The sequence below is a fragment of the Lytechinus variegatus genome, chromosome 6, assembly GCF_018143015.1.
Source record: "Lytechinus variegatus isolate NC3 chromosome 6, Lvar_3.0, whole genome shotgun sequence".
In the NCBI taxonomy this organism is placed as follows: Eukaryota; Metazoa; Echinodermata; class Echinoidea; order Temnopleuroida; family Toxopneustidae; genus Lytechinus; species Lytechinus variegatus.
The window spans coordinates 43718564-43739525 of NC_054745.1; the positions used below are offsets into that span (position 1 = coordinate 43718564).

Here is a 20962-nt window from a genome sequence, read left to right on the forward strand (position 1 = left end):
AGCAATGCGCTAACAGAGGCCCTGTTCATGGGCGGAAATCCCAGGGGGGACGTGTTCCCCCCTACTCAAAATAGTAGGGGGGACACAATATCAAATGTCCCCCCTACTATTTTGGGTCTTTGGTGATGCTAAGAAATATATCACTCAAAATGTGAATAAAAACGTGCGTTTTCAGACGAGATGATTTTTTTTTCCTTGTCAAATATATTTTCGTGGAAATTAAAATTTTAGGTAATAGCCTTTTTTTTTTTGCTTGTCAAATTTTCCAGACCCTTGTTCCCCCTACCTTTTGGGAGAGATTTCCGCCCCTGGCCCTGTTACAACCAGTAATGTAGCAGCGATTACTGATGTTACAACAATTCATTACTTACATATTGATATAAATGTTTTGACTTAACAATGCGAAATATGTTACTGGGCTTACTGTAAGGGCTCTGTTAGGCTAACAACGTTTCTGTGTGGCTGGCACTGTTTTTTGAGAGGTGCTCCTTGTCTTTCTTTCAATACTACTATATTATGTTTTTTTTTTCCTTTATACTGTGATGGTGCATTGCGATTATACTGAATTTTTATAATGCGCGAATGTAAAAAAGGGAAAAAAATCTTTGTAACACTCATATATAGATCTAGACAGAAAAGGAAAACAATAGATATATCATTCTGTTTGAATGAAAGTGCATGTAGGAAGTAGGAGCATTAGAAATAATATTTCTATTAGGACTACATGTACTACCTTAATTCCTTTGTCTTTTTTGTCTGGATTCCTCGAAAAAGTTTTGAGCACCATAACCGGGAGCCGAGTTTAGCCAGAGTAATATACATGTAGGAGCACCTATCAAATACCCTTTATTATTATTATTGTTGTTGTTATGATAATTGTTATAACTATTACTAAATCAATGTATCATTGTCTATGTCTCAGGTCACAGTGAGATGGGATGGCATTATGGACGTGCCTCTCTCACAGCCAACCACCCATATCAGATTGTCATCAAGGCTACATTAGGTGACGGCGACGATGGTGATATTGCCATCGATGATCTCACTGTTCTGGATGAAGCTTGCTCAAGGCCTGGTAAGCCCAGCAAAGATATACTCTAAAGGCACACCTTACGACTGTTTGCGATACGATTTTGGAACAAATCGCATTTTGCTAATTTTCTGAAAGTGTAAATGGAACATATCATTTTATTTGAGGTTTAGATTAATTGAAAGAATACTAATATGACCATTTTGAAAGTTTGCAAGCCTTTATTGCGGAGTAAAGGCCAAATTAGTTTCAAATTGTAGCCAATCGTACAACTGCTATGACGTCATTACGACTATTAAATTTGCTTTTATTCCAAGAAGGATGATAGCATAGTTACAGATTTGAACATAGGTATTCGTACAATGATTTAGAACATATTACACAGTAAGATATTCCGAGTCTCAATGTTAGCATCAAATTCTACTACATTTTTTTCTGTAATCGGGTCGCAGACCAATCGTAAGGTGTGCGGTCGCCTTTATATGGATGCCTTAAATCACACCTATCTTTGTACTTTGAGAATCTGTAACAGACTTCCCTATGCAGCATCATTGTCAACACCTTCCCTCACTAATTAACAGGCAGTTGCCCTCTCTGCTATCAGAAGTTTGCACCTACCTATTGGACCCATAGTAAACCAAACGGCAATTGTTTTACTTTCACCCTTCACTTTTCAGATCTTTGTCACTGTCAGCCATCGATGCACCCATCCCAGTTTAGATTCTAGAATGAGCTCCAAAAGCGATAAATTATTAATGTTCAAGGAATCACAAATTAATTCTGACAGAATTAAAACAGTGCCAAAGTATTCAGGGATAAGCTGTATTTATTTTATCCAATATTAACATACACAAATTTTATAATATGAATGATATAAGGGCCATTATGAACAACAATTCAGGATGGATAATATCAACTATTACCCTCATGAGCAGTGAATAACTTTACTATTCCCCAGGTTTCTGTGATTTTGAGAATGGTAGATGTGGATGGAGTAATGAAAAGGAGAAAGACCAAAAAGATTGGTTACGCAATAACGGCGCTACCTCATCACCTTTCACTGGTCCATCATTTGATCACACAACGGGAACTGACCAAGGTAAGTGCAATGAAGTCATAAATCACTTTGCAAACTTGATAGCAGTTGTTCTATTTTACAGACCTTTGTATAGATGCATGCCAATAGAAATATACGACCGCCTGGCTGAGAATGTACAATTACTTGGCCATAAATGATTCTGAGATTTAAATAATAATAATTGAAGAAACAGATCCAGTTACTTTATCGAGTGATCGTAGAAAGAAATTTCACAATCGACAAATCTCGTGTCTCAACCATTAAGCCCAAATTGCCACACCTTTGCAAGACAAAAACCCAAATGGACAATCTGCACAGTACATGTACATCAACACTATTTTGCCAGGGATTCCCAATTAAAATATAACCAACTACAAGCTGTTTGGTACTAATATAATTTAATGTTGTAGGTCAAGTCATAATATTTAAGCCACCAAACACTTATACATCTAAGTTATGATTATTTGTTGTTTCTCATCGATCGTCTTGAAACTACTAATCTGATATCCTTTTTTCCATGATATTCATCTGTTATCCGTATCAATTCTATGTTGCCCTGGCCTCCTCATTTGTTTAGAGGAGGATATCTATGCTTTATGTTTTGTTTTGTTTTTCTATATGAATCAATAGAATGTGATATATGCAAAAAAAAAGCTAAACTTTGTAAAGCCATTTTCTGGGACACCATTCTCAAAGTATTAGATGTAGTTAGATGTATGCATCATGTACGTGTATTAATGTACATGTATGTATGTACTACATGTATATTGCAAACATCTCAACCTGCTCCTCGTAGTGCACAATAACACTTTGATGCATTATTTGTTTTATTTTCTCAGGAATGTACATGTATTTTGAGGCCGATAGTGATCAAGCCAATGTGAAGGCTGATCTTGTGAGTGAATTTCTTCCAAAGACTCAGGGATCCTGTATGACCTTCTGGTATCACATGTTTGGTGATGGTAAGTACTTGTGGTGACCAGGTAGGGGTTTCATAAAGCTGTTCCTACATGTAAGTTAAGAGCGACTTTATGAACGACTGGTGATCCTTTCTTGTGGTAAATGGTATATTTATTGGCGATGGTTTGGCACGTAAAGGTTCACCAGTCGTTCTGAAAGTCGCTCTTAACTTACAAACAGCTTTATGAAATGGCCCCAGGGGGTGTTTTTTACAGATAGTTAATTATGAGTTAGACTCCATTTACGCATGGACCAGTTTCATTTTGTTGGCCTTACACCGGCATCAAGTAGCCTAAAAAAAATTGAGAAAGTTATTGTTATTGCATCTCTCAGAATATATAATTTGTTAAGATTAAGCATTGAGATTAAGGGAGTAATCTTTGTATGATTCATAATGTAATATACCCTTCTTCCTTTCAGGTATTGGTAGCTTGGATGTGTTGTATATAATGGGTTCTGATGGAAACCTTTTCTTTCTGATATTGGTACAGTAGTTTGGATATTTAGTAATGATTTCTAACGGAAAATTTCTTTCTGCTCTTGCATGGGGCATGGTTAATTTTGCATGATTTTCTAGAAAATTTACCTTGTTTTTCTTCCAGGTATTGGCAGCTTGGATGTATATATAATGGGCTCTGATGGAAACCTTTTCAAACCTTCTGCATGGAGTATGAGTGGCTCACAGGGTGATGTATGGATACAAGGCAGTGTAGATATTGTGTACATTGGGGAATTTAAGGTTAGTCATTAAAGGTCAAGTCCACCCCGAAAAATGTTGATTTGAATAAATAGAAAAAAATCAAAATAGCAAAATGTTGAATATTTCACCGAAATTGGATGTAAAATAAGAAAGATATGACATTTTAAAGTTCTGCTTATTTTCACAAAACAGTGATATTCACAACTCAAATGAGACAGTCAATGATGTCCCTCACTCTCTTTTTATTGTCTGAATTATACAATATTTCATTTTTCATAGATTTGACAATAAGGACCAACTTGACTGAATCATATTGTTATGGTGATAAGATATAATAATAATATCAATACTTAATCAATACTTCTACAGGAAGTATAACAGGAAACTATATTTTTACCAATTCCAACTTTCTTAAGAAAGTATTACTCATTCTTCCAGCTAAACTTCTGACACTTATACATTTTATAGGTTTCTTATTCACTACACTTCATGTTCTCACTTAAAAGTCAACTCCTCAATTCAGAGTAAAGTTATGACGTACAAATTGTTTTGGTCAAGCGTCTAAGGTTGACCAACACCTGTTTGGCTGTAGTAACCCATGCAAGTTAATTTCAAATGCTTTTGTTGGTATTGATAGATTGTGTTTGAAGCTACAGGGACGAGTAATGGAAATGGTGACATTGCTATAGATGATATTGATATAAATACAAGATCCTGCAGTGATGGGGGAGGTCCAACATCTTTACCTGTGATACGTAAGTATTGCGTTACATAACTGGCAACCCTCTTTTGTCTGTAAGAGTTCAATTCTTCATTATCATAACATCATGACCTGGGTCTTGTTTCATGAAGATTTGTTGTATTAACAAATGCACAAGTTCTTAAGCAAATTCTCTGTCAGCCAATCAGATTAAAGGATTTAAGTAGCTTTTAACTGTTATTGCAAACGTGTTATTAGAACAACTCTTTGTGAAATGGGTCCCAGGGATGGATCCAGGATTAACCAAAAGGGATGGGGTCAATATGTTTTTCACAAAAAATGGTACATGTATTATAAAATGGTCCCATAAAAAAAATGAGTTTAGAAGTCATTGCCATATGAGGCATTTCCATATCAAATTCTTTTGGTTCCTCACTAAGGAGGGCAAATACCATTAAGATCTCCATCACCTTGTCATCATCATCATCGTTGTTGTTATCACCATTATTATCTTCATTACATGTATAAGTATTATTTTCATCATCAATATAATTGCTATCATTAACTATATTGTATTCATCGGAATCAGAGGATATGATGAATTCATTTGTAATTAGTCATGACTCTTGTCAAGCACTAGATTTAGTTGATGACAGGTTTAATTCCTGCTGGTTCCAAAGTTCTGTTCTGACCAGTCAGATTAAACATGCAACCTTATACTGAATGCAAGCCATAAATGGTCCCATAAAAAAATGAGTTCAGAAGTCATTGCCATATGAGACATTTCCATATCAAATTCTTTTGGTTCCTCACTAAGGAGGGCAAATACCATTAAGATCTCCATCACCTTGTCATCATCATCATTGTTGTTATCACCATTATTATCTTCATTACATGTATAAGTATTATTTTCATCATCAATATAATTGCTATCATTAACTATATTGTATTCATCGGAATCAGAGGATATGATGAATTCATTTGTAATTAGTCATGACTCTTGTCAAGCACTAGATTTAGTTGATGACAGGTTTAATTCCTGCTGGTTCCAAAGTTCTGTTCTGACCAGTCAGATTAAACATGCAACCTTGTACTGAATGCAAGTTAGAAAATGTCTTACCCTTCCCAGCTTTTAACATTCCATACTTGATATTTTTTAATCTTTTTTTTCTCAGCAATGGATTGCACATTCGAATCAAACATGTGCTCATACGGCCAACTGGACAGCGACCAGTTTGACTGGACGCGAACCTTCTGGTTCAGCGGCACCGATGGCACAGGGCCCGAGACAGATCACACCAAAGGCAGTACCTTTGGATGGTACGTCTACACGGATGCAACAGACCGCAATCCCGGGGATAAGGCACGACTTGGTAGCCCTGCCCAGAACCCAACCGGTTCCGGATCCCCTAAGTGCTTGGTCTTTTGGTATCATATGTACGGCGTGCATGTCAATAGGTTCAATGTTTATCTACGGATCTCAGGTCCTCAGATGACGGTGGATAAGATCATCTTCACTAAGTTTGGCACTCAGGGCAATCAATGGCAGAAGGCTGAGAAAGAGATCACAACAGATGATATCTGGATGGTAATTACAAACAGTTGATATAAAAATATTCTATTATAATGATTACCAATAATGCCCCTAGCATTTCCATTTATTTCAGTGTATAATAAAAACATAGTGTTGATTCATTAAGTGTTTTCCAAAAGTATCTGTCAAAGTGCATGCAAAAGGATGAGGTTGGCAGGCCATTGTGTCCGATACTTTGAACTATATCTGCAAATCTCCTCATCATCTGGGAGCCTAAACAGGGAACAGCAAGTAAAGGAGAAGTCATGCCTCTTATATCAATGTTTTCAAGAAAGACACAAGCATTGATAACATTAATGAACTGAGGACAGCCATGTAGTATGGAGAGGTCTGGAGGCACTATTTTCTTGGAACCTGAGGGGGCTAAAGCTAATCCATGCCCTCCAATTAGTAGTATGCCTGTACTTAGGGAATAGGTGTCTTGGCCGGGATTGAACACCAGACTTTTGTGTGTCTACATGTCCTTGACCACTGTGCCACACCACCTCCACATTTATGATGATTATGATAATGATATTACTTACATGATAAGTATGATGGTGATGTAACAATAATAACAATAATAATAATGATAATAATAATTATAAAATAACTGTTTCGTATAGCACCTTACATCTTACAAAGGTCACACGAATAATGATATTAATGAAAATGAGATTGATAATGATAACACTAATGGTAATAATAGTTATGATAGTAATGTGAGGATAAAATGACACTGCTGATGACATTAATTATGATGATAATAATGTTAGCAAAGATTATTCATATCTTCGCTTATGTATTTATGGCATCAATATGCTTCTTTTTTTCTATTTTCAGATTATTTATGAAGGTGTAATAGGAGAGAGTGAGATTGGAGACATTGCACTTGATGATATATCTCTTTACGATGGTCCATGCCCTCCTCAAGGTATGGTAATCTTATGCAACCCATTATCCTGTACACTGGGGAGCATTTCATGAATGAATTTGTCAGTAATTTTTACTAAACTATTGTTATAAGCTACTGAAATCCTAGCATCTGATTGGCTCAAAGCAAATTTGTCATTGAAAATAACTGCCTATTTGTTTCATAATACACTCCCCTGATCAAAGGTTTAACATGATTGTGATATTAATTTGTAGTTTATTTATTGGTATCCAACTTTGATTGTTCCTTGACAGTTGCTGCAGCAGCAATTTCTCTGCTATAAATTCCCTTACAGTGTACATGTACTAATCAAATAACTTATTTCAAACCTAGATTTATAGCATTATATCCTATCTTATCCATCAACCTGACATAAAGCCATATTGCAACCCTAAACCTATTTCTTGGATAAAATAACAACTGTTGCAGGAGAAATGTTGTGTCACCACTATGACTCTATTATGTATCCCTATAACCTTTGAGGTCAAAATTAAGAACATGTTTGGGACCCAAAACAGTGACTATTTGGGAATGGTAAATAACACTTCTGCTTTTAATCATTTTTGAATTTGAGAAAATTTACCGTTATTAGTCCTATACTTGCATCTCTCCTGAATTCCATTTCTCGTTATGCCAGAAAAGATGAAGCTTCTATGAGATATGTACAGTCCATGTACATATACATGTAGGTGTTCTGTGCTACTACATGTAAATGGAAATATTGACCTAGTTTGGGTTCTTTTTATGTTGTTCCTTATTCACAATGTTGTGAAATCAAACCCTTTGTAAGCGTGTCCTGTGCATCATTTGTTTGATATTTTTTCAATCTCTCTCTGACAGTTGAATGTGACTTTGAAATGGATTTCTGTTCCTGGACTCAGGACCAGACTAACCAATGGAAATGGCAGAGGGGTACAGGACCAACTCCTACACCAAGCACCGGACCCTCATATGATCACTCTACTGGCAGTGCTGTAGGTAGGTATTAGCTGTAGGGTGGTCATTGCCTGCTGTGGTGTGCGCACGCCCTCGTGAAATAGTAGTATCGCTCATGTGTTGTGAATGGTCACTTATTTGAAAAATAATAAATTGTGTAGTTTGTTGGAAATTTGTGTTTCTTGTATTGATATGAATTGAATCCCCTCTTGTCCATTTAAAAAGCCTCATATTCCAAAGCTTTAAGAGGCTCTGCTCCCTCGAGCCCACCAGGGGCCCCTCAGCAATATTTCGCTCATTAGCTCTAGTGGAGCAGTACAGCTTCTCAACAAGAAATGTGGAGCTGCAACAAACAGATGAAAATGTTTCTTGTTTAATGACTGCTCTAAAGATTTATGGATATATGACTCAATAATCTTTTTTTTCTTCTTAGGTTATTATGCTTACACTAAAGCATCAGATGCATCAGCTGGATCCAAGGCTAGGCTCTTTAGTCCCATCTATGTAGATACTGATTTGGAATGCCTGAAGTTTTGGTACCACATGTATGGCGGGGACCTAGGTCAACTGACTGTTTATACAGAAGACCAAGTTACACATGGTAACAGTGACCCATTGTTCACACGCAGCGGTAAGTACGCAGTTATATAAAAGTACACGTGGCATATAAAAGTAAATAAAGTATATGTGAAATGCATGTAAGTTGAAGGTAAAATTTAATTTTAATTGTAAAGATGTGAAATAGTTAAAATCCATACAAAAGAAGATGAAATCCAGATAGAGCAGCCTAGGAAATGAGAGCTTACCATCATGAGAGGACTATGCATAGTTAAACCACAGCTTTAGACAACAGCTAGAATTAATCCTCAGTTAAAAATATGGGCCTGAAACATTTCATTTGCTATTATTAAGATGTATTTGTTCATAAAATGATTTCCATGACAGACTAGATCACCCCTGAAATTTAGAAACTGGATTGCTTTGGGGCGACTGTCAGAGATAGAGACTTTAAATAAACACTTCGAAACAGGATATTGAATTACTGGTTTACCCCTGACAGCGACCATCTTTTCTTAAGTCACCCAAGGTTTGTCACAAACAAAAACATTCAATTTCAATTCAATTTATTTTGCCATCATCAGGTACAATACAATTACACACCAAAATCAATTATCAAACAAATTGCATATGAATACAAATATAGAGTGCCGAATAATGGTTTGGTGCCCCAGAGAAAGCAGAGCTACATGTAAGGGGCCACCAAGTTAAAATACACGCTAAAAATATAATTACAGTAAGTAAACTGATGCAACAGCCCCCCCCAAAAAAAAAAAAAAAGATTAAGAAAATCAAGAGTCTACATTCATTTAAGGCAGGATAATGAGTTTTAGTATAGGAAAATCAAGTGTATGAATTAAATCGTATGAATCAAGCAGAGCATGTATGTATTTGATCCATTATAATCTGTTGAACATAAATCTTTTTGCTTTATCCCAAGGTCCTTCTGATGATTCCTGGAGGTTTGGTCAGGTTAGTATATCATCATCTCATCGTTATAAAGCTGTCATTGAAGCTACACGTGGTGATGGTGTCCAGGGAGATATCGCTATTGATGATGTCGAGATCATCAGAGGGGCATGTCCACCTCCAGGTTAGTTTCTATCATAGCCCATGTCATATATTTCTTCATCAATCCATGAATAATGTCAATTTATTCGAAACTTTCGCTATTAGCGACTTATTTGGCAATTCCATAATCAAACTTTTTCCCCCTTTCTTACCATTTTTTTTCTTCCCCTTTCTTACCATTTTTTCTTCACCATTCTTACTTAATTCCTCGAATTGCTTGAGCCATAATACATTTGAGAGTATTTTAACATATGCAGTAGAAAACAGAGATAAATCTTTTCATTATGACCCAGTAATAGGTCAGACCTACATGTACATTTACCTCATGGAATTGCCCTGTGGTATTTTATGGCATTGGAATTATTTTAGTACAGTCAAGTTTGGCTTTCATGAGTTAAGTTTGTATTTTTTTTCTTCATTTTTTTAGGATTCTGTGATTTCCAAAAGGATCTTTGTGGCTGGTCCCAAGAGGTGGTCCAGGACCAGTGGGATTGGCTTAGATCTTCTGGAGGAACGGACAGTCCTAATACAGGACCACAGGTAGACCACACATATGGAACTCGTGATGGTAAGCACACATTTGTTATTTGACTCACAATAATAATGATAGAGTATATCTGTCTAGCGCATGTTTCCTCCCTGTTACATGTAGGTGCTCAAGTTGTTCCTTCATTACTCCAGCTATGCCCGGCAACCAATTCCGTTGCTCACAGCTTTTTTGAGGAATTGCTTCCTGCTGGTACCCATTTACCTTCCCTGGGTTGAGTGCAGCACCTTGTGGATCCATTTCCTGCTGAAGGAAATTACAAACCCACGAACCTCTTTTTCAAAGTCAGGAGAATAAACCACTCAGCCACATTGCTCTACCTCTTAAACCAGGATTCCAGAACTGGAATTAGAGCTTCTGAAAATATTGAAAACTGAAAATGTCAAAATTTTGTTTATACTGTATGTTTCCTATTTTTTACTGCATTCTTTCATCATGTTTTAATGGTGAAGAAAATTAGTTATTCCTCCAGGCAGTTATGACTGAATTGGGTACCTAATATAATGATAATTTGATCCTGTATTGTGAGAGATTTGTGTCACAGGAGGGCTATCCATACAACTTTAGACAAGAGTTTGAATTGCACCCGAGTTAATACAGGCCTGAAACATCATTTCATTTGCTATTATTAAGATGTTTTTTTTTAAAGTAGATTCCACATTGCTTTTACAAAATAATGCCACTGTTAAAGTAGATGTCACAGATCCCATTATGTAGATCTAAGTGAAAAAAACGTATTACCAAGGTACAAGATTTTCCTCAGTCTGTGAATTGTCTTTTATTGCAGGTTTTTATATTTTCTTTGAGAGTTCCTTTCCAAACATGAAAATTGGAGAAACAGCAATACTCAACAGTGAGCACTTCAGTCCTACCCAAGCTGCTTGCCTTAGCTTCTGGTATTACATGTATGGCACACGTGAGTATTGATATATATATATGGATACTAAAGTCTTTAACCCTACAAGTCTCAGGATGTTTTGTTTTATGTTCTTTTATATACTTCCCTTGAAGATTGTTGTAATTTCCTTGTTTTATAAAATGTTGAAAGCAGTAAAATAAAGTGAATTAGAAACTTGCAATGTGATACAAACCTTCACCAATCATCTTGAATTAACAATATTAGGTTTCCTGATAAAAAAAGAATAATATGATTGTTTAGAAGGAAATAACTTTGCCACAGAACACATGATGATATTGTATTTTGAAAGCTTGTTGTAAATGGACTTAGAAGGTCAAGTTTGTCTCTGATAGCCTGCGGAAATCCTGATTTTTACAATCTATAGAATTTTGAAGGTACTCCAAATTTGCCACACAAAGAGTTTATGTTTAATGTCATCTTTTATTTCCTGCATGTTGCCAAAATTAATTATTATTGTGTTGCCCTCTGTCTCTCTCTTTCAACAGATGTGGGTGATCTTAACGTTTGGATGTCATATCCTTCTGGAAAGCCGAGGCTGTCTTATTGGTCTCTGAGTGGGGACCAAGGCTATGCTTGGTTCAATGCTAAAATTGATCTTGCAAGTGATGAAGAATTTAGGGTGAGTATTATGTGACTTCTGACTGTTATGACAACTGTAAAATTTTGCCTTTCGCCTTCAATATTTTTGCTCCCTTCATAGATTACTGCAGGGAAAACTCTTTAGTTTTTCATAAATTGGCTTAAATGTACAACACAAATATTCGTGCAAAGGTGTGAGATTCCGCATTCGGTGAAAGAAAGAAACACTCTTTTCAACTCAGCAAAGCCTTGTTGAATAGAGAATCTTTCATTCACCTTATGCTAAATCACTCACCATCGCACTCATGCCTTTTCGCTATTTGTATACTGTTCTATTCTTAGATGCAACTGGAGGCTGTATACAAAGTTGTAGGAGAACGGGGAGATATTGCAGTGGATGATTTAGACTTTGAGATGATAGGATGTTCAAATATTGGTACTCCTGCTCCAGTAACCACTCCAAAACCTACAGCAGGTAAGGGATGATGGGGTAGAGGGAAAGTCAAGTTAAATATAATGACGTTGATAGTGACAATGAAATAGTGGTTATAAAATTTGTCTTTCAATCTAAAGAACCTGGGTTCAACTTCCAGCCATGATATGCTTTGCTTTAGCAAGATATTTACCCACATTGTGCTGCACACAACCTAGTTCAGATGAATGGGTATTTATTCCTTGGCTGCACCAAGTGCCTCTAGCAGCTGGAGCTACAACTGGAGTTATACAGTGCTTGAATAGGCAAATAGATAATCTGCACCTCATAAATGCTATATATTATTATTAATTCAATTCAATTCAAGGTTTATTAAAAACATGAGTAGCAGCTAAATGGCTGAATTGTTCATGTATACAAAGTAAAAACAATAAAAAGACTCATTACATATTTCAAATACTAAAAAAAACAGTAACCTTTGTAAGAACTGACATGAGAAATATGTGTATAGGCAAGAATACTTTGGCAAAGAAAATTTATATACATGTACATAAGATAATGAGGAAGTAGTAAATTAAAAATAATAAAAACAAAATACGTAAACGTTTATAAAAGATCAATAAAAATATATTATTATTATCTTTATTGTGAACAGTCATAATATTAATGTGATAATGGTAGTGTTGTTGGTAATGGTGATGACAGTGGTAATGCTGATGGTGATTGATTGATTTGTTTATTTATTTTCACATTTCATAAAAAACTTAACAAATCATAATAAAATAGTGATGTGGTGGTTATGATGATGATGATTATTGCTTTGATGATCATGATGGTGCGATGGTGATGATGGTCTTCATGATGATGATAATGATCAGGATTATGACAAAGCGCTGCTGTTATTACCCTGGCTTTAGCTCAAGCGTTATGTACCATCACCGGGGCTCAGTGCATGCAAGGAATTACTCCTGCCGGGTACCCATTCACCTTACCTGTGTTGTGTGCAGCACAGTGTGGATAAATTTCTTGCTGAAGGAAACACGGCGTGGCTAGGATTTGAACCCACAACCCTCTGTTTCAAAGGCAAGAGTCAGATCCACTATGACCATGATACATCCACTGTGCATATGAATGTGACTTGCATGTTTCATGAATTTGTATCAATAATTGTGATAATAAGGATGACCATATCAGGGGAGATAATAACAATATGGATAGATTGATGAGGTAGTCCTGAATGAGATAATGAACTAGCACTGTAATTGCTGTAATGATGATGGCAGCTACAGTGCAAAGTGATGCTTCCTTTATGAGTAATTTAAATCTGGGTAACTCTGTTCATGTTGGAAAAGTGGATTCAAACTTTAGTTTTACTGGTACTTTAAATAACTTTTTCAATTACAATGGCTCACCCTTGTAGCTTTCATTCATATTTATTTGTGGCTTTGTAAACTTTACAATCTAACTATTCACCCCAAAATGATGTTAGCTTTAATGAAGTAATGTTTTAAATAAATGACATAAATGACAACCTTCTTTTATCTAGAGAGAGTTCATTATAGGAATTAAGAAACTATTTTCAGACAATGTGACCTTGCTGCCATTGCCATATAGTTCTAAATTGCGATTTTTTATGATCTTTCTTCCAAACAAATACATTTGAATACAAGGTTTTTCACAGTCAGTTGGTGATTTACTATATTGTACAACACCTACTTAGCTTGTTCTACGCGAGCAAATGGGAGGCTGAATGTCGCACATTCGTACCGTTGCACACAAGACGTTCCATCCAAAATGTACCGTTGCACAGCTTTAGGAGGTGACGTCACAATGCGATTTCATTGATTAAATAAGGTGACAATGCCTGTACAGTACAGCCCGCTGGCTAAATGCGCAATGCTGTCCAAGATCATGTGCGCTTGTGGGATTTTGCTTTTCGCTTTCAATGTTTTTGCTCCCTTTTCCTAGATTGCTGCAGGGAAAAACTCATGTTTCATAAGTTTGTTAAATTCTGAGGCGTTGTACAACACAAATAGCGAATATTCTTATTTGTGCAATGGGCATGCACATTAAATATCAGTTGTGATATTTTGTCTCTTTGAAACGCCCTCGCCAGACTTCAAAAAATATCTGAGTCTCTAAAACCCTACATCTTAATAATTAACAATATTGCATTCTACATCTTTGTATTTTCAGCTCCTGTTCTGTCTATCTGCACCTTCGAGACAGACTTCTGTGACTTCACCCAAGGCACACCAACCTCTGTGAGATGGTATCGAGCCACAGGCAACCAACCGATCTCAAACACAGGACCAACTGTAGACCATACACAGGGAAACATATATGGTAATAAAAATTCCTACTCCTTCCATCTTCCAACTTGTTGAAAATTAAAGAGAGTAATGATAAAGTTTTTTTCCAAATCTCATCCAATCCGATGCAAAGGTTTTGGTAGCTTTTAACAATAAAAAGTAAACAAATGTCGGCATTTTGTGCCATTAAATGCTTCATTGGAAAATAATGTTTTATGCAGGAGGTCTTATTATTCAAAGTTCTCACTTCTAATTTTAATATCACCCTCTAAATCATGCATTCTATGTGTATGTAGTTCATATGACACTGTGCTCCTCATCCACCCTCGTAAAGCAAAATTATTCCTTGCCGATCCTTCATTTAAAAGCTCTGATTGAGAACTATCAGTGTGGTGACTCTACATTATGTGCTCTCTTTTCTTGGATCAACATAATGTTCATTTCATCCAGAGAATGTTACTATATAACCTACATGTAGGAACAATGTAGGTTATACTGATGACTATGGCCAATTGACTTCAATGGCAGCTGACCCTCAAGGTGGGGTAATACATGTACCAATTACTACTACTGGTTTACCTCCAGTTTGATGAAGGTTCGCTGTGATTTTTTTTCTACTTCCAGTTGGTCACTCTTTTTTCATCCTAAATATTTATTACATTATTTTTATCTGTATAGCCAGAGGATATTATGTTACATGTATCTCAAGACCTTTGTGGGTAATTCCGATGACTACTGTAAGTTGACCTCTAGCTCACTGACCGCTTACCCGAAAGATATCTGTGTGGTCACTGTTCCCTCTATGGTCACTATTCTTTTATCTATGTATTTGTTTCTGTATATTTTATCCACAGGTCTCAAGACCAATGTTGGTAATGCCGATGACTACAGTCAATTGACCACTAGCTCAATGACCACTGGTCCTAAAGGTATCTGTGTGGTCACTGTTCTTTCTATGGTCACTCTTCTTTGATCTGTGTATTTGTTTTTGTATATTTTATCCACAGGATACTATGTATATCTCAAGACCGATGTTGGCAATGCCGATGACTTTGGTCAATTGACCACTAGCTCAATGACCGCTGGTCCTAAAGGCATATGTGCTTCCTGGTGGTATCATATGAATGGTGCTGATATCAATAAGCTTGAGGTATGGAGGGATGGATCAAGCAACGTCATGGAATGGACAAGGGTTGGACACCAAGGACCAGACTGGAAGCAAGGCCAGATCTATCTCAGTGGTAGCTTTTCAGTGAGTCTGGAAAAACATCCAATTCTACCTTCACTTGTCCACCTACACTATGATTTACATTTATGTCAGTGTTTTTATATGCTTCATTTATTGACTTTATGGTACATGATGTAACCCTAATGTAACTGGACTATTTTAGACTAATGCCCTGTTGACACTTGCACGCATTGTGGTTCCCGCATAGTTTGCACATGGGCACGCACTCATGCGGGCCAATGCGCGAGCTATGCGTGCCAGCCTGCGGATAGGTGCGTGGCAGTGCGTGAAATGCGTGCCAAAATTTTCAACATGTTGAAAATTGTGGCACGCATTACAAATTCGTGAACTGTTCGTGAACTATGCGCAACCTAGTCGTGCCACTGCGTACCACTTCGTGGCATCGAAATAGAAATTTCGTGGCGCAAAGAATAGTAGGCACACCCCCGGGGTAGTGGCACGCAGTTCACGACTAGTTCACGACAGGGTCGCGCATACTTTGCGCATAGGTCAAGCATACTTCACGCATAGTTCACGAATGATATGCGCAAAATTGTGAGTGCAGACCACGTGATCAGTATGAGTCGTCCTGATCAACGAACGTAGAGGGTGTTAACACAAGAACGTTGAATATTTAAATTTGCGCTAGATACGTCACAGAATAGGGTGTCGAGAATATTTGATGAAAGCACGTCGGGACAGTGCGTGAACACTGCGTGAACTATGCGCGAACACTGGGTGAACTATGCGCGAACTATGCGCAAACAATGTGCAAACATGTCGTGAACGTGTCGGGACATTGCGTGAACTGATATAGCCAAGTCGTGCCATAAAGTGTCCCACATTGGCACGCATCAATGCGGGGCAATGCGGGCACCACAATGCGTGCAAGTGTCAACCGGGCATATGATAAAATGGGTGGGGGTCAGTTTGACACCCCTTCTTTTAGATCTTTGCTTCTGATTACGCAATCGCCACAAAAGTTTGCATTCATGTAGATCCTGATGTAAACTACAAGACTGTAAAGTAAAATTTGAGAAAATTCAATTGTTTAATCAATTAATTATAGAAAATAAGCCATTGCAATTTGCCCTAAATATTGTATATTTTTGCCTGTAATTCACTTTATATAGGTACAGAAGTAGAATGCTATTTTTTTTAAGTCAATGTTTACATTTCTAACAAATATTTATGAAAATTGCCATAATATGAATAATTTCCTATATGTTTTATGATGTATTTTTTTTTTCCTCTGTAAAATAATTTGCCAATCTATGAATCAGGAAGAACAAAATACAATACAGTCATCCGACTGTATTTCATTCATCAGGCTCTTATATTTCCTTGGAAAGGGTAGTCCACTGCAAAGATATTGTGCTTATTCCTATTCTTTACTTATTTTTTACCATAGTCATTTTGACATTTATTTTGCTTTTTTTATATACAGTACAGACATTTTATTTAGTTTTATTTAACTTTACTCCATGATCTGACTTTTAAAGAATCAGACAATAATTTCTGCTTCTCTGTGGCCAGAATTCACAAACATTGACTACACAGATTTCTTGTATCATAGCGCTTCATTCAGGCATGAATTTAACATCCTTTTCCTGAAATTTTTATTTTTAATGAAGACTTTTATTAGTATTTGCAATGAAATAGTCCACGCTCAGTTTGTGCTATCGAAACTGTCTTTCTGAATTTGGGCCTGAATGTTTCTGATACTATAGGTGATATTCCGAGGATATAAGGGCGATGGCCAAAGGGGAGCGATAGCACTTGATGATATCTCATTTAGCAGTGGAACATGTCCTTCACAGAGTGAGTTTATATTTATAAAGTTTTACACGTATCAGGGCCCGATAGCATGGAGCTCAGCGACTGATCATGGAACTGACCTCAATGTTTGCATTGATTATTGTGTGTGATCATTTATGAAAATCAGCCTCAAATCAGTTCCTAAACTTCATGTTATTAGGCCCTGGTCCATAATATTTCAGCAGACTGGCTGCAAGTAGAATTGTATTTTGCTTCCTTCAAATATTGTTTGAAAAGGGGGAGACGATGAACATAAGTTTCCTGTTGAAAGACGGCTTACATGTTCATTGGGTTGATAAAAGAAATAGTGAGTGAAGGACATCATTGTTTGTCTCATTTGCATGTCACTGAGTTGTGCATACATGTATCACTGTTTTGTGAAAAATAAGCGAAACTTTAAAATGTCATAACTTTCTTATTTTACATCCGATTTTCATGAAATTTTCAGCGTTTTCTTCATTTATTTGAATCACCAATTTTTTGGGGTGGACTTGACCATTAAATATACATTTTGTGCTTTAGTTCCGAAAAGTTGTCCAAAGTCATCATACATGTACCTCTTCATTGTGTTGTGACTCATGTAATGTAATTTCTTTTCTTATAATTATGGTGAAATGGTGCCATTACTAAGTCCTGTTTTAACAAGTAATTCTAGACAATTTGCAGTAAGTTTTAAAAGAGATATTGATAGGCCCGATATGTTTAAACCTCTCCAAAAGTTTTCTAGTATCTGTATCCTAGTGAAATTGTACACTGCATTGTTGCATAGCCTTGTTACATATATCAGAAATAAAATACCTTTTTTAACAATTAAACAATCTCAACATAGTGATTATGTATATAACATCTCACTGCTGCCACCAAAATGCCAATAAAAGGTGAATTGGGCATTAAAAACAAAATATCAATTTTGCATATTGTTAGGAACAATGATAAATCTATATATGAATTGCTAATTATGATTTATTATTTGAGTCTTATTTGCATCACAGTGATACAACATTTATTTCATTGATGGTAATGCACTATTCTAAAAAATATTTTGAATAATTGAATAATGGTCAGTTGAATGCAAAGTACATGTAAGAGGAGTTCAGTACAGTCTATATGCGCTCAGGTTGAGCCTTGCTGGAAGTTTTTTATAGCTTATCATTTTATTTGGATATGATAATAGTATATTCACCCAGGGAAGCCCCTTCAGTTCTGAAAACTGTTCTCCCAGCGGACCCTGCTATTATACATTAAAAGTGCTTTGTATAATACATGCTGATCTATGGTATGTTTCTTACCTGTTATATAGGATATTGTGATTTTGAGCATGGTGACTTGTGTGGATTTGATCAGGATTACAATGATCAAGGAGATTGGAATGTGGAACCTAATGATTTCAGCTCCTTGGCCTTAACCTATGGACCTGATACAGATCACACATATGGAACCAATATAGGTAAGTGAACTATTATTTATTAAATATCAATGATCATATAGTATTAGGAAGATACAGAATGAGATAGAATTGGATCAAACAATTAATATTACTGTAATAATATAAAATTGTATCATATAAAGGAATCTAAACATTAAAATTAAGAACATTGATACATGTAGTTTACTACTCTCTTAAAATAATATTTATAGACATTTACATGTATATACATGTACAATTTGGAAGCATATAGAATTTAAAATTCTTCTTCTCACTTGGAAAGTGTGACCTTGTCACGCCTTATGCACCAGCTCGAAGCCTGAGATCATCACACCAGCAACTTCTTAAGACTCCCAAGACACATGTAGCATATGGTGCACGAGCTTTCTCAGCCTCAGCACCTTCTCTCTGGAATAATTTGCCGTTAAATTTAAGAATTATACAATCACTGGAGACCTTCAAATCTAAACTCAAATCTTATCTTTTCTTACAGTATTAGTTATTGGCACTTTGACACTCATCCAAACTTTCTCATTCTTTCTTTTCTTGTGCTCCTCGGAATAGAATATTTCTAGATAGATGGCGCTATATAAATGTCTATTATTATTAGTGCAGTTTTTATATAGAATGTATTCAGTTGCACCTGTTTATGAACAGTTATGTTTTTAATCAAACTAGTTTAGATAGTGCATATATTGTATGCAGGCATCCAAGAATTTGCTGACCGAGGAGATGATATTTATGTAAAGCCCCTTGAAACAAATATTATTATAACTCCCACCCAAAAAATAATAAATAAAATAAAGTAAAACGTTTTCGTTACAGGTCATTTTATCTACGTGGACAGTATCAATAACAACTACATGTCAAAAGTTCGACTGATCTCACCGGTCTACCCATCAACATTTCAACAATGCCTTCAGCTTTGGGTATTCAGCGAGGGCACTGATGCACCCGACTTCACAGCGACCGTCACAATCGGTGATACCCCGCTTACTCAGATCTTGAGCCTTGACAACTCTAATTCTAGGGGCATGTGGATTCCATACGAAGCATCGTTTTCCAGTAGTTTGGACCACACTGTAAGTACGATGCCCCATCCATGGACACCTTAGTGAGAATCAAACTTAATCCTGCTGTTGCTGACTATAGAAAACAATGGGGATTGTGGCTGAAATACAAACTGAGTGGGATTCCGGCAAAGTAGATATAGCTCTGAGTTTTGGTATTACAAGTGACTAACAAGTCAAAGGCTAACAAGTCCTGCAAGGCTTCTATTTTTTCTCGTGAGGAGAGTGGTTGGGTCGCAAATGTTCCTAAAATTATTTATTAGGAGTCATGTTTTTTCGTGGGGATTCTATAACTTTTGCTCCAACTCCAACTGCTCCTACATGTATAAACAAAGCCATGCATAACCTGATCCTGACACAGCTTTTCTCATATTCTAATCCTCCAGAATACACTAGTCTTGAATGAGGCCTAAGGGGTCAGTCCGTTGTTGCTATTTGTACTTTTTTTACCAGCTTAAAACTCTGAAACTGCAAAGGCAAAATTTATTTGTCTGAATTATGATGAAATCACTTTTTTGTGAAGATTTGCCTATATGGATGGAAGTCTCAGTAATATATTATTAAGGCTTTGTTTTTATAACTGTTTCTTATTCTCTCTCGAACAGATAATTTTTGAGGCCACAATTGGTTCTGATGGAGTTTTAGCCCTGGATGACATCAACTTGAATAAAGACTACTGTGCACCTCCAGGGTCATGTGACTTTGAGTATGACACCTGTACCTTTTATAACTATCCTTCTTCGGTTGGTAATGATCAATTTGATTGGCTAAGGGCTAGTGGTCCCACACCCTCTCAGAATTCTGGTCCAAACGCAGATCATTCTACTGGAACAGCAGCAGGTAAAATTACTAATTTGTTCATTTCTACATAACTCTTCATATTTTCTTGTCATCTTCTGTTATCATTTTCCCTTCTCACTTTCTTTTTTCCCCATTTGTCATGATTCATTCACCATATTACATTCTCAAGGATTGTTACCTCTTTTTTTTCAAAATAAGTTTGCATGGAAGTATGAAGTGAAAAACATATAGCCTGGAATGTATAGGATATTTTATATTGCGCACATATCCACCTTGTTAGGTGCTCAAG

At 36.3% G+C, this 20962-nt stretch overlaps 1 protein-coding gene across 1 annotated transcript in view; it reads left to right on the forward strand.

Moving 5' to 3' along the window:
- LOC121417880 (MAM and LDL-receptor class A domain-containing protein 1-like) overlaps positions 1–20962 on the forward strand; it is a 166693-nt gene that overhangs the window by 96400 nt on the left and 49331 nt on the right. Inside the window, exons 71-90 of the mRNA XM_041611614.1 lie at positions 923–1075; positions 1989–2129; positions 2948–3070; positions 3671–3807; positions 4406–4523; positions 5644–6056; positions 6885–6975; positions 7816–7953; positions 8345–8542; positions 9410–9562; positions 9968–10108; positions 10875–11003; positions 11492–11625; positions 11928–12060; positions 14215–14364; positions 15185–15259; positions 15338–15571; positions 18677–18823; positions 19628–19884; positions 20478–20712. Coding sequence (XP_041467548.1) covers positions 923–1075; positions 1989–2129; positions 2948–3070; positions 3671–3807; positions 4406–4523; positions 5644–6056; positions 6885–6975; positions 7816–7953; positions 8345–8542; positions 9410–9562; positions 9968–10108; positions 10875–11003; positions 11492–11625; positions 11928–12060; positions 14215–14364; positions 15185–15259; positions 15338–15571; positions 18677–18823; positions 19628–19884; positions 20478–20712 — 3300 coding nt within the window. The remainder of the gene's footprint in view (positions 1–922; positions 1076–1988; positions 2130–2947; positions 3071–3670; positions 3808–4405; positions 4524–5643; positions 6057–6884; positions 6976–7815; positions 7954–8344; positions 8543–9409; positions 9563–9967; positions 10109–10874; positions 11004–11491; positions 11626–11927; positions 12061–14214; positions 14365–15184; positions 15260–15337; positions 15572–18676; positions 18824–19627; positions 19885–20477; positions 20713–20962) is intronic.